The following is a 16992-nucleotide window of genomic DNA, read 5'->3' on the forward strand; positions in this document are numbered from 1 at the left end:
AAGCTTCTTCATCTCCCAGTACCTACTGCAACCTACATCCTTCTGAATCTGCTTAGTGTATTCATCTCTTGGTCTCCCCCTACGATTTTTACCCTCCACGATGCCCTCCAATACTAAATTGGTGATCCCTTGATGCCTCAGAACATGTCCTACCAACCGATCCCTTCTTCTGGTCAAGTTGTGCCACAAACTCCTCTTCTCCCCAATCCTATTCAACACCTCCTCATTAGTTAAGTGATCTACCCATCTAATCTTCAGCATTCTTCTGTAGCACCACATTTCGAAAGCTTCTATTCTCTTCTTGTCCAAACTATTTACCGTCCATGTTTCACTTCCATACATGGCTACACTCCATACAAATACTTTCAGAAATGACTTCCTGACACTTAAATCTATATTCGATGTTAACAAATTTCTCTTCTTCAGAAACACTTTCCTTGCCATTGCCAGTCTACATTTTATATCCTCTCTACTTCGACCATCATCGGTTATTTTGCTCCCCAAATAGCAAAACTCCTTTACTACTTTAAGTGCCTCATTTCCTAATCTAATTCCCTCAGCATCACCCGACTTAATTCGACTACATTCCATTATCCTCGTTTTGCTTTTGTTGATGTTCATCTTATATCCTCCCTTCAAGACACCATCCATTCCGTTCAACTGCTCTTCCAAGTCCTTTGCTGTCTCTGACAGAATTACAATGTCATCGGCGAACCTCAAAGTTTTTATTTCTTCTCCATGGATTTTAATACCTACTCCGAATTTTTCGTTTGTTTCCTTTACTGCTTGCTCAATATACAGATTGAATAACATCGGGGAGAGGCTACAACCCTGTCTTACTCCCTTCCCAACCGCTGCTTCCCTTTCATGTCCCTCGACTCTTATAACGGCCATCTGGTTTCTGTACAAATTGTAAATAGCCTTTCGCTCCCTGTATTTTACCCCTGCCACCTTTAGAATTTGAAAGAGAGTATTCCAGTCAACATTGTCAAAAGCTTTCTCTAAGTCTACAAATGCTAGAAACGTAAGTTTGCCTTTCCTTAATCTTTCTTCTAAGATAAGTCGTAAGGTCAGTATTGCCTCACGTGTTCCAGTATTTTTACGGAATCCAAACTGATCTTCCCCGAGGCCGGCTTCTACTAGTTTTTCCATTCGTCTGTAAAGAATTCGTGTTAGTATTTTGCAGCTGTGGCTTATTAAACTGATTGTCCGGTAATTTTCACATCTGTCAACACCTGCTTTCTTTGGGATTGGAATTATTATATTCTTCTTGAAGTCTGAGGGTATTTCACCTGTTTCATACATCTTGCTCACCAGATGGTAGAGTTTTGTCAGGACTGGCTCTCCCAAGGCCGTCAGTAGTTCCAATGGAATGTTGTCTACTCCGGGGGCCTTGTTTCGACTCAGGTCTTTCAGTGCTCTGTCAAACTCTTCACGCAGTATCGTCTCTCCCATTTCATCTTCATCTACATCCTCTTCCATTTCCATAATATTGTCCTCAAGTACATCGCCCTTGTATAGACCCTCTATATACTCCTTCCACCTTTCTGCTTTCCCTTCTTTGCTTAGAACTGGGTTTCCATCTGGGCTCTCGATGTTCATACAAGTGGTTCTCTTATCTCCAAATGTCTCTTTAATTTTCCTGTAGGTAGTATCTATCTTACCACTAGTGAGATAAGCCTCTACATCCTTACATTTGTCCTCTAGCCATCCCTGCTTAGCCATTTTGCACTTTCTGTCGATCTCATTTTTGAGACGTTTGTATTCCCTTTTGCCTGCTTCATTTACTGCATTTTTATATTTTCTCCTTTCATCAATTAAATTCAATATTTCTTCTGTTACCCAAGGATTTCTACTAGCCCTCGTCTTTTTACCTATTTGATCCTCTGCTGCCTTCACTACTTCATCCCTCAAAGCTACCCATTCCTCTTCTACTGTATTTCTTTCCCCCATTCCTGTCAATTGTTCCCTTATGCTCTCCCTGAAACTCTGTACAACCTCTGGTTCTTTCAGTTTATCCAGGTCCCATCTCCTTAAATTCCCACCTTTTTGCAGTTTCTTCAGTTTTAATCTACAGGTCATAACTAATAGATTGTGGTCAGAGTCCACATCTGCCCCTGGAAATGTCTTACAATTTAAAACCTGGTTCCTAAATCTCTGTCTTACCATTATATAATCTATCTGATACCTTTTAGTATCTCCAGGGTTCTTCCATGTATACAACCTTCTATCATGATTCTTAAACCAAGTGTTAGCTATGATTAAGTTGTGCTCTGTGCAAAATTCTACCAGGCGGCTTCCTCTTTCATTTCTTAGCCCCAATCCATATTCACCTACTACGTTTCCTTCTCTCCCTTTTCCTACACTCGAATTCCAGTCACCCATGACTATTAAATTTTCGTCTCCCTTCACTATCTGAATAATTTCCTTTATTGCATCATACATTTCATGATGAATTGCAATTATTTTTTAGAATGAAGGTAGTAGAGGTAGTAGCGAAGCCAGCCTGAAGTTTTCAATTCTTTCTGCATTACCTTTCTTTTAATAAGGGCACAACTCGTGCATGCTTTAGGTAATCTGGGAAAATACAAAAACTAAAGGACTCATTTCTCTTATTACCTTCAGAGCAAACACTGGAACCTCATCTATGCCTGCAGACTTTTTTTTTATTTCTGTGTTGTCTCCCAGACTTCAGGTTCTGTTGTGGGGGAAACAACATTATTGTGCTTGCCGTGTAAATCACTGTGGGTGCTACATGTGTTTTAGGAAGATATTTGCTGCAACTTTTCTATAATACCAGAGAAATAGTCATTTACAAAGTTTGCCAATTCCTTACCATTTTATGTTATTTTGCCCCCTCTTCGGTTTGTTTGTATACTTGTGTGTCCGACTTTCTCAGTTTCCTGTTTTATGAGTTCCCACACTACTTTGCATTTCTTTTCTGCATTATATATTGTTTTGTCTTTGAATTTTTTTACAGCAAGCAATAGCCACCTGTATATTTTTTTTTACACCTGTGATAGTAATCTACGAACTGTGAGTTAGTGTAGTGCTTTTGTAATGAACTGAGATGTTTAAAGTGTGTTGAGGGCTTTCTAATATCTGCAATTATCAGTCTGTTTTCCTTAGCTGCTGCTGAAGAACTGTCTACTTTTGCAACTGTATCCTCAAAAATTAATTTAAACTATGTGCAGAAATTACAGAGCTTTTCATCTATATTGTTTTCCAGACTCACTCCATCCCAGGTTTGATTTGACAATGCTCTAGAAAAAGTACATATTTTACATTCAGAGAAGATCCTATTGTAGGCCTGCAATTTTGTGGGTTTTACTGAACCTGCCTTTAATTCCATCATCAGACAGTAATGATCAAAAAGGCCAAGATCTATTATAAACTGTGAAATGAACACTATTTCTTCAAGTGATTGCATTCTTATGAGCCTTTACTACTAGTTGAACCAAGCAGTTACAATATCTAGCATAGTGCTTATGAATTCTTTGAATCTGCTCTAATCTGACATAATTGGGACAGAAAATACTTCAGCAGTACGAAGAGTGACTCAAAGTTAAATGTCAGATTATAGGTTCATAGACGACATGAGGTTCATAGACGACATGAGGTTCATAGACGACATGAGGTTCATAGACGACATGAGGTTCATAGACGACATGAGGTTCATAGACGACATGAGGTTCATAGACGACATGAGGTTCATAGACGACATGAGGTTCATAGACGACATGAGGTTCATAGACGACATGAGGTTCATAGACGACATGAGGTTCATAGACGACATGAGGTTCATAGCTGTCAGTTCTAGCATATTTGTCTGTCACAGACCAGTTGTTTCACTTCTAGCAGTATTTCTTAATGTGAACCACACTGAGTTGCTTCATGGTTTGGAGCTCACATTAAACTTTAGGTCTTCCTATAACTGATTGTGTAAGTAAATTTGAAGGGCTGAGAAATAAGTGTGTGTGTCACCTCTGACAGGGCTATGTATAGAAAGCACTATGGTGTTCAAAGCGACAGTCAGGTTGACTACAGCTTCACTGTACTCAGATGCAGACTGAAGGAGTATTTCATATGTGGTCTGCTTTTTTGGCAACTGCCCTACACTCTCTCAATAAGTCTGTTACGTACTTGTTCTCTCTCAACTAATTGTATACATTTGTCCCATTTGATATTACTTTCCAGGTAAATACGGATCTCCAGAGTCCCCAGTACTGTTCCAGTACCCGTAAGACTTGAACTGGCTATCTGACATGTACCTGATCCACACTATCCTCTGGGCCTTGGCTTACTTTAATATCTTTCCCCTACCTTATCTGTTACCCTGTCTTCCTGTTCTCCATTTAAATTCTGCATATTGACACCCCATTTTTCATTATTATTATTATTATTATTATTATTATTTTGTTTGTCTTTTTTTCAAATTTTCCTCTCCTCCCCTTTCTCTCTTCTTTTCTTTTGAGCTTCAGTCATTTATAATTTCTTCTTGCAGCCCATTAACATTTAGAGCATAATCTCCGTACTTATTTCTAAGCTGTTATTCCATTGTTAATAAAGACTCTATTGCACCTAGTTTCTAATTTGATCTATACTTTGGAGCAAATTCCTACTCTGGAAGCCCTTTACTGCTTATCCTCCTCCTATCATATCATTCTTCTAATGAAGGGATATCCTAATTTTAAAACATGTTTAATTGTGTGGCTGTCTCAATCATGTTAAAGTGTGTCATCTTTTGGCAGTTGTAAGTAGATACCCCTATTCTGACTGAAATACAGGGGTTGGACAAAAAACTGGAAACACTGAAAAATGTGTGCTTGAACATAAATGCAGATGCTAGCAAAGCCTGTAGATTGCACTGGTGTATTCACCCGCAAGTGGCAGCTCTGTAACGTGTCTGTATACATTGCAAGAGTCAGTCGTAGTCATAATGATATGTGTAATTGTTGAGAGCATTGTGTCAGAGCTAAGTGATTTCGGATGTGGGCAAATTGTTACTCGTATGATGGGTGCTTCTATAACCAAGGTAGCTGAAGTGTTTGGTGTTTTATAATCTACACTGGGAAAGTGGCGAAACATCATCTGCTAAGTCGCAATGTTGACGAAAGTGTGTGTTGAGAGATTGTGACAGAAGATTCTGAAAAAAAATTAGATGACGAAACAGCAAGGGTCACTGTAGAATTGAGTCGGACTCTCGAACTCTGTTAGCACCAAAACAACATGAAGGGAGCTCCATAAGAAGGAAATAGGGCAAGCTGGAATTCCAAAACCAATTAATGATTCAAATATGCATGACAGGAAAACTTGGTCGTGAAGGCTTACAACCTGGACTGTGGAGCTATGGAAGCAAATCATTTGGTCAGCTGAGTCTTGTTTCACAGTACTTCCAACTTCTGACTTAGTTCACATCCCAAGGATGAACTGTGGGAGTTTGATGATGATTTGGGCAGTAGTATCATGGTATTTGGTCAGCCCCATGGTTACTCCCATTCTATAATACAATATTTGTCCTCCAATGTTGAGGCTGTGTTCCAAGTGAATAGGGCATCTGTTCACACAGCTCACATAATGTCGCATCTCCCTTGGTCATCAGTTACCAGATTTTGATATTGTTAAGCCTTTGTGATCTGTTTTGGATAAGATGATGCGTGATGGCTGTCCACCTCCACCATCATTATGTGCACTTGTCACTGTTTTTGCAGGAAGAACAGTATAAGATTCTATTGAAAACCATACAGAACCCGTATTTATCCATTCCAAAATGACTGAAAGCTATTTTGACTGCCAGTGGGTTTCCTGCACCATATTGGGCATGGTAATATGTGGTGGTTTTTGTGTTTACTACTTTTGTCCACCACCTGTACATCAGTTTGTAGTTAATCCAATCCCATCACCCTCTCAAAATGGAGCCAGAGTAACCTTAGATTTGCAAGATGGTGCCACCTTTTAACCTTTTGTTTCAGACAAGTTGTTATCTTCTGTATGTTGCTACTGATTGTGAGTTCATTGATTAGCACTCTTGGTGCATGTGCAAGAGGAGAAGAGTTCAAACAGTAATCTGACCATCCTGATTTAGGTTTTCTGTGGTTTCCCTCAATGAAGGCTATTATACTTACCCCTGATAGTTCCATCACCAGTGGGCCGTTGAACCCTTCCTTCCTCCCCTTCAGAATATTTAGTGGGTACTGTTTTTAGTTACTGTGTATAATTGGTGAAGATATTGTTCATTTCATTTGTCTGCTTTCATATCGTTTATGCATTTTCACCATAATTGCTGATATTTTCTGATTTATTAATAGAGCTGCGGCTGATGTTTAAGCTTATGGATCGTGTTCCCGACGGAATAGCATCAATGTTAAAAGATCTTGAGGATCACATTATGAGTGCTGGATTAGCTGACATGGTTGCTGCTGCTGATATAATTACACAGGTACAACATCCAAAATTTCTATAATATATTTGAAATACTGTCTGTAAATTACTCACTTCATTTCCAATTTTGCATTTTGATAGATTTTTTTAGAGGTCCATTAGTTCACCACTAAACATTACCTCTTACATTATGAAGATACTTTATGCATTATATAAATGAATTGAGCAATATGTCTTTTCATCTCCTGGATACATGATAGATAGCCACTTGATTCATATTTCTTTGTCCCGATAACTGTTTTATAGTTCTTGTTGTGAAGTCATATATTTAATGATTGTTACATTGCATTCGCTGTGAATTCTGGCTAATGATATACTTAGGATAAAAATTTATTACCTATGCATGTTTATGATGAAACAGAACTATCACTAAATGAAATCTGATACACATGAAAGCCGGCAAATGTTGATAAAACACATGGTCATTTGTTCATGAGTTACATGCTAATCTACATACTTGTTAAGGGGCTTTACTTCCACTAGCATTAACTGTAGCATCAGAGTTGGAATGTAGATAAATGTAATTTAAGCTGATAATGAAATCAACAGATGGTGAGTGGCATAATGTGTGTGTCCATCATTACCTTCTTGCATCAGTTTCAGGCTCATGTGACTTACCAAATTTCCTGCTCCTTTGTAACTGTATACTGACACTTGTAATCTGTTGCCTTTGTGCAAAAAGTTACCATTTTATAAAAAAAGTGCAGTGATTATAACATGGAGGCCATGACATGTTAAAAAGCATTGTCAATAACATAAATCACAAATGAAGTACATTACCTTACTATTGTTCATGGTGAAAAACTACCTTACTGTTATTGATGATAGAACACTAAATATGAGCATCGTTTAAAATCATGTAGAATTCAAATTTAAGGATAGCAGTCAGTTGCAAAAATGTGTGGTTTATTGCAGATCTAGATTTTGAATATAACATAGTTATCATTGCCCCTTTTACTAACCCTCCAGGAATGGAGGTGAGTTCATAAATGGTGGTATAAGGGGCATACAGTATAACTGGCCATGCTTCCCCGCCCACGTTTTGCGATAGTTAAACCAGCTTGTCCTTGAATTGACTCGGTGAGCCGCCACATAGGAAAAGGTACAAAATATGTATATAATGCTGTTATACAAATACATGTACAATGGAGATTCAGTTATCTGGAACTCAGTTATACGAATTTGTGATTATCTGTATTGTAAACCTCGAGCAAATATGTTTGTGGTCTAGTCCGTGAGTGCACAGACATGTCGTGCTGGCACTAACTGCCTGTGCTCTGCTTGTGTTTTGTTAGTCTATGAGTTGGACAGCACATGTTTCATTATTGTTTGTGTAAGACCAGGCATGGGTGACCTTTGGTGACATACTTTGCAAGAACTCACTCCCTCTCCCTCCTCCCTCTCCCTCCTCCCTCTCCCTCCTCCCTCTCCCCCCTCCCTCTCCCCCCTCCCTCTCCCCCCTCCCTCTCCCCCCTCCCTCTCCCCCCTCCCTCTCCCCCCTCCCTCTCCCCCCTCCCTCTCCCCCCTCCCTCTCCCCCCTCCCTCTCCCCCCTCCCTCTCCCCCCTCCCTCTCCCCCCTCCCTCTCCCCCCTCCCTCTCCCCCTCCCTCTCCCCCCTCCCTCTCCCCCCTCCCTCTCCCCCCTCCCTCTCCCCCCTCCCTCTCCCCCCTCCCTCTCCCCCCTCCCTCTCCCCCCTCCCTCTCCCCCCTCCCTCTCCCCCCTCCCTCTCCCCCCTCCCTCTCCCCCCTCCCTCTCCCCCTCCCTCTCCCCCCTCCCTCTCCCCCCTCCCTCTCCCCCCTCCCTCTCCCCCCTCCCTCTCCCCCCTCCCTCTCCCCCCTCCCTCTCCCCCCTCCCTCTCCCCCCTCCCTCTCCCCCCTCCCTCTCCCCCTCCCTCTCCCTCCCTCCCTCTCCCTCCCTCCCTTTCCCCCTCCCTCCCTCTCCCCCTCCCTCTCTCCCTCTCCCTCCCTCCCTCCCCCCTTTTACTAACCCTCCAGGAATGGAGGTGAGTTCATAAATGGTGGTATAAGGGGCATACAGTATAACTGGCCATGCTTCCCCGCCCACGTTTTGCGATAGTTAAACCAGCTTGTCCTTGAATTGACTCGGTGAGCCGCCACATAGGAATTCTTCCTACCTGTTATGTGGAGATGCTCTCGTAGTTTTGACCCCCTTGCAGAGCTGTAGCAGCACCTATGGATTTTGAAAGTGCAGTACTACTGTATGTTTTATATAATGAAGCAGGAAGAAGCAGCTTGTGCAAATAATTTTTATGCAGGATGCCATTATGTTGTTGTTGTTGTTTAAGAAACACCCTAAAAGGAACTTGTCCACGCTGATTATAAGCTAACAATTAATGGTATGAGAGCAAGGTCTACTGCACGACTAGATCAAAAGGCATCCTATCGACGACTGCTGTCTATGGCGCCCAGTCTGTAGCTGGAGCGAACAATTGGTGTCATCTTTGATTATGCCAAAGTTATTCTTTTATTTATTAATATCAGTGTTTTCTCGCATTGTAAAAGCACTGGAAGGTAGAATTTAGACCCGTATACTTCTCATAATGTCTGAGTGACAAAAGGCAACTTTTGTTCTCAAATATTTATTAATAATAATTACTTGATTTGTGCCAGAATAAATGTACTTTCCCTATGTACCTCTTTGCTGATGTCACGAGTGAGTTTTGCATCTGCACCTCATCCTACTGGCTCTGAAAGTGGAAGATGGCCAGCCACCTCTGCTAACCAGCGTGGGAACATACTGCCTGGTCCTTACTCCATCCGTACTGCAGTGCAATACATTCACTTCACATTTGTGAAGTAGGAGAACTGGAAATAAAGTAAAATGTTCTCTTATATGTGAAAAAGGGGAACCTTACAACTTACTTAAGCCCACAGGCCACATTGTGACAATGCGTCAGCAACTCTCCTAGCACATGAAGTGAAAACTGTAGCATCTGTGAATTTAATATTTTTGGGATAATGCACCAATATGAATCCCATCCTGTTCCTGACACACCATGCCAATTACTTATGCCCCAAAACTTGTGTCTGTAAGAAAGTTCATTTAAGCTTCACCCAGAATTTCTTCCGTGGTCTGGATTAAAACAGGTTGCCCACCTGTGAGTTACAGTGCACTTTTCGTTATTGTGGGAGTTACAGCAGCAGTCATCAAACTTCTTTGCTGAGGAGCCAATGCTGAGTTATGGAGCAGCACATCGGGCCACATATGAATCATTCTTATTATTAATTGGTAACCTACAATAATTAGTTTGTTATGAGCCCCCCCTCACCAATAGACTAGCTGTTGTAAGGACACGATAAGTTGGTCTCCAACCCCCAGGTGTTGTTGGAAAAAAGTTGGCACAGATCAGCACACGTAGTGTTGACTGTTTTATTTCTGGTAGCTACCACCCTCAGTGACTTCAAAGTTTGGACACTGTAATTGCTTTTTGAAATTTATTCTCCTGTATATTTCTGAGTCGAAGATGGGGCCAGGTGAAACCAACAGTTGCAGATGATAAGTTGTGGAAATAAATATACTATCCTCCTCGAGCAGCTATTAAACTAAACACCTGTTGCAAATGGAAATGTGTATTTGAAACTGGTGAAGAATAAATACAGACTCCTTCATCAAATAAAATTATTGTGCACTTGCTGACAGTGATCAGCAGTTTTCATTATATATTGAAGTCCTCCAATATAGGGAATAAGAATTTTTAAATAGCTGCACACTGGTTTGTCTACAGTTAAGATTTTGATACATGTAATCATGGGAGTAGTGTGTTGGTGTTGACTGGAATAATCGTTGTGATGGCATGGGTGAACAAGAAGAATCGCCACTAACAGAATTTCACATTTATGACTGCCACCGTGTTTACTAATATAGAAAATAACATAAAGGGCTGCAGATCATTTTCAATAAACTGAAAGAAATAATGCACACCATCTGTTTAACTGAATCCAGTCCACCTTTATCCCTTTGAAAAGGAAATTCAGTGCAGTGCGTAATCTTATAATGTTCATGTCATCTAACAGATTCGCATGAAGGATATGAGATAGGGAGGGACTGATTGGAACTTTGATCATTTTGAGTTACTATCATAATCAGTCTGTGCTCAGTGTATTTTGTCCCTGAAGCGGATTTCAGAGTACTTTTATGCCAGATCATCCTGTTGTCACTGGACTCGCATTCGGGAGGACGATGGTTCAATCCCGTCTCCGGCCATCCTGATTTAGGTTTTCCGTGATTTCCCTAAATCGTTTCAGGCAAATGCCGGGATGGTTCCTTTGAAAGGGCACGGCCGATTTCCTTCCCAATCCTTCCTTAACCCGAGCTTACGCTCCGTCTCTAATGACCTCGTTGTCGACGGGACGTTAAACACTAACCACCACCACCATCCTGTTGTCATATAAAAAAAATTGTTACATTATTCATATGGCCACATAAACTTTATTCTAATGCCTGTAATCTCAAAGTTTCATAGTGAAAAAATGCCCTTGAGACCCTTCATTTCCAATACCCTTCATATTCCAAAAGCTATGTAAAAACAGCTACATGTTTGTTCTTGAATCTGGATTTTCATTCATTCTAATTCCAAAGCAAACTTAGTGTGATTTATGATGGATTTTTTTTGCTACTTTGTCTATTTTGTGTTGTTTGGACCACATGCAATCCTCACTGCTTCTTTCAAGTGATGTGACTACAGATTATGATATTTATTTTTCAAGTTGTTCATTTTTGAAAGTGAACTATCATAAAGATGAGTTGAAGAGGGAATAGTGTTAACATAAACTATGCACAGTCTCGTAAATTGCTCTTGTAATTGTTAGATGCATTTCCAAGGTTCAGGTACTCTGATATCATGATGTGCTATAAATCGAGCCTTAAACTGTGTGTCTTGTTGAAGCTACGATATTTTATGTATCAAATGATCTTTATGAAACCTAAATTGGCTGAATTGGAATCATCATGTTCAGCATGCCAAGGGTTCTCTACAAGAATGCAACAGCCTCGAATATTTCTAAATTTCTAATGTCTGCAAATCTCTCTCTCTCTCTCTCTCTCTCTCTCTCTCTCTCTCTCTCTCTCTCTCTCTCTCTCTCTCTCCCCCCCCCCCCCTACCAGATATTCTTTCAAATAGGACGCCATGTCTTGGTAAATACTTTTGGGTACAGTCAAATCTGGTCGGAGCATTGCACAGTTGGAAAATTAGAGAAATCTTTTCTCAAAGTTAAGTTATATACAACTGCAATTTGGCTTCAAAGGAAAATATTTTATCAGTCATTTTCCCAGTTACCTGTTCAGACCTTGCAATTACAAATTAAGTTCATGGAATTTTTGTGTAATGGAGATATGGATGACTCGGGCAGCATAGCACAACCCTGCACAAATCCGAGAAAACCGCGTGGACTTACCAGTTGAGGGGGAAGCTGCTGTACACTGTAGCACATGCATTCGTTACAAATTGGCTGTTGTGTAGAAATGGGAAAAGTTGGGCATGAGAGGTAAGTAGCTAGCTTCACTTAACTAACCACTGATATCACCAGTGTCAATTAAAATTACACACGTCTTAAAATATTACTTTCTCTGTAATTATTGTTTATTATTGGGCAGGAAAACCACACTCTTAGCGTTAGTTGATGTTGTTGGATTAGGCTGTTTACTGTTAGTTGCATATTATTATTATAAAATAAAACTGAAAGTCACGGGCCCCACGAGTACTTAGTGCAGGCTGCAGTTTGATGACCACTGACTGAAGCAGTTGCCAATTGCTACACCCTAACGCTGTGTTGCATCTGTGCTTAAAAATGTCAAAGTGCAAGAGTGTGTTGTTATCACTTAAAGACAAAATAAACATAATTGAGTCATTTAATGAAAGGAGTAACTGGTTGTATGTTAGCCAATAAATAGCATATAGGTACTTCTGCGATAAGCAATATTATGTATATTGGTTCGGTTTTGTAGTACACCTGCCAGCTTGATAGTGAACTTCGGAGTGAACATCGAAAAATTATGAAGAAACTGAAAAATAAACTGTTGGAAGCAGCTCTGTATTGTTGCTTCTTACAAAAATGATCAACTGGGCCACTGATATGTTGTCGTTTGCCCTTTGAAAAGGCATTAGAGTTAAATAAATAATAAAAAGAGAAGAGAGAGAGAGAGAGAGAGAGAGAGAGAGAGAGAGAGAGAGAGAGAGACAGAGAGAGAGAGAGAGAGAGAGAGAGAGATGGTGATGAACCATTTGTGGCAAGTAACAGATTGTGGTACAGATTTAAATCTCATAATGGCATTCATGAATTGTAAATACAAGGTGAAAAATGTCAGCTCATTTAGATGCAGCAAATTCTTTTAAAGGTAGTTTTAAAAAAGACATGGATGAAAATAACTATGACACGGGCTTTGTTTACAATGCCGGTGAAACCATTTTAAATTGGGAATAATTAACTTCAATATCTTTAGCTTCTCGATGAGATAGTTCAGCTCCAGGATATAGAACTGGTAAAGAGTGAGTAACGATATTAGTTTGTGCAAATGATAAAAACCAAAAAAGGGAAGGGATGAAAACTGAAATATTCATTGACTGGTATGATAACACTTTTATTCATGAAGTAAAAAATTTCAGAACAAAATTGGTAAACAAGGAAAAGTCCTACTTTTGCCAGATGGTGCACCAACCTGTCCTTCAGCTGAACTGTTAGAGAAAATGGAATGTTTATTGTAAACATTTTGCGTCCTAATTAACATCCTTGCTAAAACCAATGAATCAGTGTTATTTAAACATTAAAATGACTTTGTAGAAAACAACTTTAACTTAGACTTATCTCTTGATGAAGGTAACATAAGTCATTTTGTCATTTTTCAACCAAAATAATTTAAAGGAACTTCAATATTTAGAACATGGCTGCACTTCAGCAATGGTTACAGAGTATCAGGTGAATAAGACAGATGACCAATTGCAATAAATGATTTAACCTTAACCATGGTTTCAGCAGATTTAAAGAAGAGGAGCTACTTGCCAGCAAGTAGCTGTTAACATGGTCTGGCATTTTATGCGAGTGATTTTACTGATGTGACAAGACCTTAATTTTAGGGGCCTTAACTTTCACAAAAGGATGTACAGATCATTGCTAACAAATTTCATGTGGATATTTTAGATCACTTTACTAACACTTCTTTTGTGAAGTTTGTTTCTTGTCCTTCTGAAGAAGATGGGTTTAAATCTGTTGAAACCATGGTTACTGTTAACTGAACACCACCATTTATTGCAACTGGTCGGCTGTCTTATTTGTTTGCTAATTTAAAGGAGTGGTGTTACATGTTTATACAGTATAATCATGGGATTTGATTGAAAGGAAAACTTTGAACAAAGCTAGGAACAGAATACTAAAATGGAGCACGAAAATTCAATAACCAATTATGGATGAATCTGTTAAGGAGGATATAAATGAGCTAATGGCAAATATACACATATGCCAAGAATGTAATGCTTATGGTGTGAAAGAATGACTCATTTGTGACAATAATGACAGAGGTTTCCAGATTGTGTCAGATGACAAAATTGTTGAAAACATATTGCAGGCAAACTAACAGTAGGAAGTGCAAGAAAACAAAACAGATGAAAAAATTAGCTGCAGAAAATATAGAAGCATTTCAAGCTCTGGAAACAGCTTTGAAATGTTCAAGAAACAGTGTCTTGAATTGCAAGTTTATTACTGTTAAAATGAATTCGTGATGTAGCCGCAGTGAAGAGAAAAAAAATGCTTATATCAAATGATAATTACCAAATATTTTAAATAAAATTAAACTACAGTGACTGCCCTATATGACTTTCATTAGGCATTACCAGATTAGGGTTGCACTATTTTAGTAATGTTAAGGAAATGTGTATTTGCCTGTGAAATTGTGTCTCTTAATGAATGCTGATTTTTGTTGATTTTAATAAGTTTAATTTTTTTATTGTTTTGAATAAACATCTAACATGTATTCACCCTAGAAAGATAACCATATGATAACATACATAATAGATAATCATACATGGGTGACACAGGTTATCTCTGTAGAGTTAATAAGACAAAAGTTGCTTTTCTTTATACAGTCAGCTATCTGTATTTTCAGTTATTTGAATGAGTTATGACAGCAATTAGCCTGGTTAATAGAGTCTACATAGAACAACACACACCTTTATCAGAAGAATCATAAAGAACCAATATCTCAGAGCATCAGCTTGTGACACATGACCCTAGTCTTTACATGGCAGAAGTAAGATTGAGATCATTACTTACAACTAGCACAGATGAAATGACTATGCGTCATGGAAGACCAGTAGTGCCCTCTGTCAGAGTATACAATCATTTGGAAGACAAAAACAAAACTGAAATAAATACTGGCAGTGGACTTGTATGAGAAATTGCTTGTCTGTCGTATGATGGATGGCCAATGCAGATGTGGAATGTATTCCTTATGAGTCAAAAGGCCTTTTTTTTTTTACAAGGTAGTCTTCAAAATGCTCCCAAGAGTGAACATTTTTTACTGGCACGTGCTCACGAAGAAGGTAGATGACAGAAGGTCTGTGATGCCAAAATATCTCAACCTCCTCCAGAAGGTCCCTAAATCATTCCTTTTCAGCTCAATGCAGCAACTTCACATGCAGCAAGATAGAGGGAACCCCATGTCCACTCTCAACTAGGTGGGTGACACAATTAGATTTATATGCTGTATCCCTCCTTTACAGCGCCACATGTACATCAAAGGGAACTTCTGTTCTACAGCCAATCTGTCCCAAGTAGTATGCATCGCAGTTGGGGCATTGGATTTTATATACGCCATACTTGTGAAAAATATTTTTCTTCTTGACAGCATTAGCCAAAATCAGCCTAGATTGATTGTTGTCAAAAAAGAAATATTAATTTTATGTTTTTTAAGGATCACTGCAATTTTTGTGTTAAATGTTCCATAGTATCATAAGGAGCTGTATTTTTTATTATTTTTGGCTTCCAATTTAATATTCTCATTTGGTGCTGTGTGATTATTATATTTCCTAGCAATTTTATTATAAATATTAAGCCCATGATTTGTTTGGTCGTTATTCACTCTAGCAACTTGGTTAATTGCGTCCATTTCTAATTCTCACGCTTTCTGAGACAATAGAAGGAAACCAAAATTAAAAACTTAATTTTTATGTTGATGTGGCTGACTTGAATTGTTGGCTATGCAGTTTGTGTAGGTTTTCTTATGGAAAATCCCAAAACTGTGTTTGCTATTTACATTTAAATTTAGAAAGTTAATAGCACCATCATTTTCCACCTCACATTTAAAATTTATTGTCTTGTGCAATTCATTAAATTTAATCACCAACTCTTTAATTTCATCACCACCATTTACTAGCAGAACCATATTGTCAGCGTACCTAAAAATGCACAATTTTGCTAACTAAGTAGACAATATCTATTCCCAAGGTGGTTAATGAAAATATTGGCCAGAAGAACTGAGATGGCACTTCTCAATCTTGGCAATCTTTTTGATGACAAGTTTCATCATTAAATTGAAAAGATCAAGGACAGCAAATTGAGAAATGATTTTATTTCACTTTATGGTAGCCTGTTGTGAGCTACTAGATTACCTCTAATGATTTCAGTATTATCTTCCATGGGAATATTGGTATACAGATTCACAACATCCAGACACACAAACGTCATGTTGGTGGTTCCCGGAATATCACAGATATACTTGTCCAATTCGTAAGTGTTTTGTGCTGTGTGCACAGTTGACTGTAAAGGTAATGTGTCTTCAAGAAATTTAAACATTTTCAAGCAACTTTACTGTAGGTCCCCCAGTACCATTTACCTTAAGTTGTGCTCTTAAAGTGGGTTTGTGTGGGTTCATAACCCTTAGTTGTTTTTTCCCTGGATGAAATTATTTTCTAACATATTTTGAATTTATCATTTAACTTTTTATGTGCTTCTGCATGTAAGTCCCTATTGATTCCTACTATGTTACTCTACAGTGATCAGTACTCAGTAAAAAGCAGTTATGAATTGGGCAAGTATATCAGTCACATTTCAGTAACTACCATCATGGAGAGAGAGAGAGAGAGAGAGAGAGAGAGTGTGTGTGTGTGTGTGTGTGTGTGTGTGGATATTGTGAATTTATATACCAATATTCCAGTTGATAATAGTATTTAAATCATTATAGGTAATCTAAGAGCTCAGAACAGATTATCACGATTGTGAAATAAATGAGTTCCTTGATTTTCTCTCTTTGAGTTTGAAATATAACTTCTGGCTGATATTTTGAGTAACCACCTTGAGAATAGATATTTTCTTGAGAACATCAACTTAGCTAAGAAAATTATGTATTATTTTATGTATGCTGACTATTGCTCCTGCTAGTAAATGGTTGTGGTGATGAAAATAAAGAGGTGATGATTAAATTAAATGAGCTGCTCAAGAAAACAATGATTAAATTAAATGAGCTGCTCAAGAAAACAATGATTAAATTAAATGAGCTGCTCAAGAAAACAGATTTTACATAGCTAGTAAATATAAAAATGACA

The 16992-nt window shown here is 38.7% G+C and overlaps 1 protein-coding gene across 5 annotated transcripts in view; it reads left to right on the forward strand.

Annotated features, from left to right (window-relative positions):
• Positions 1-16992, forward strand: part of LOC126248156 (cullin-5) — a 246391-nt gene that overhangs the window by 124239 nt on the left and 105160 nt on the right. For all 5 annotated transcript variants that reach the window (XM_049948900.1, XM_049948898.1, XM_049948901.1 and 2 more), the window contains exon 7: positions 6309-6439. In XM_049948900.1, the coding sequence (XP_049804857.1) occupies positions 6309-6439 (131 nt within the window). The remainder of the gene's footprint in view (positions 1-6308; positions 6440-16992) is intronic.

The sequence above is a fragment of the Schistocerca nitens genome, chromosome 3 (genome assembly GCF_023898315.1).
Source record: "Schistocerca nitens isolate TAMUIC-IGC-003100 chromosome 3, iqSchNite1.1, whole genome shotgun sequence".
Taxonomy (NCBI): Eukaryota; Metazoa; Arthropoda; class Insecta; order Orthoptera; family Acrididae; genus Schistocerca; species Schistocerca nitens.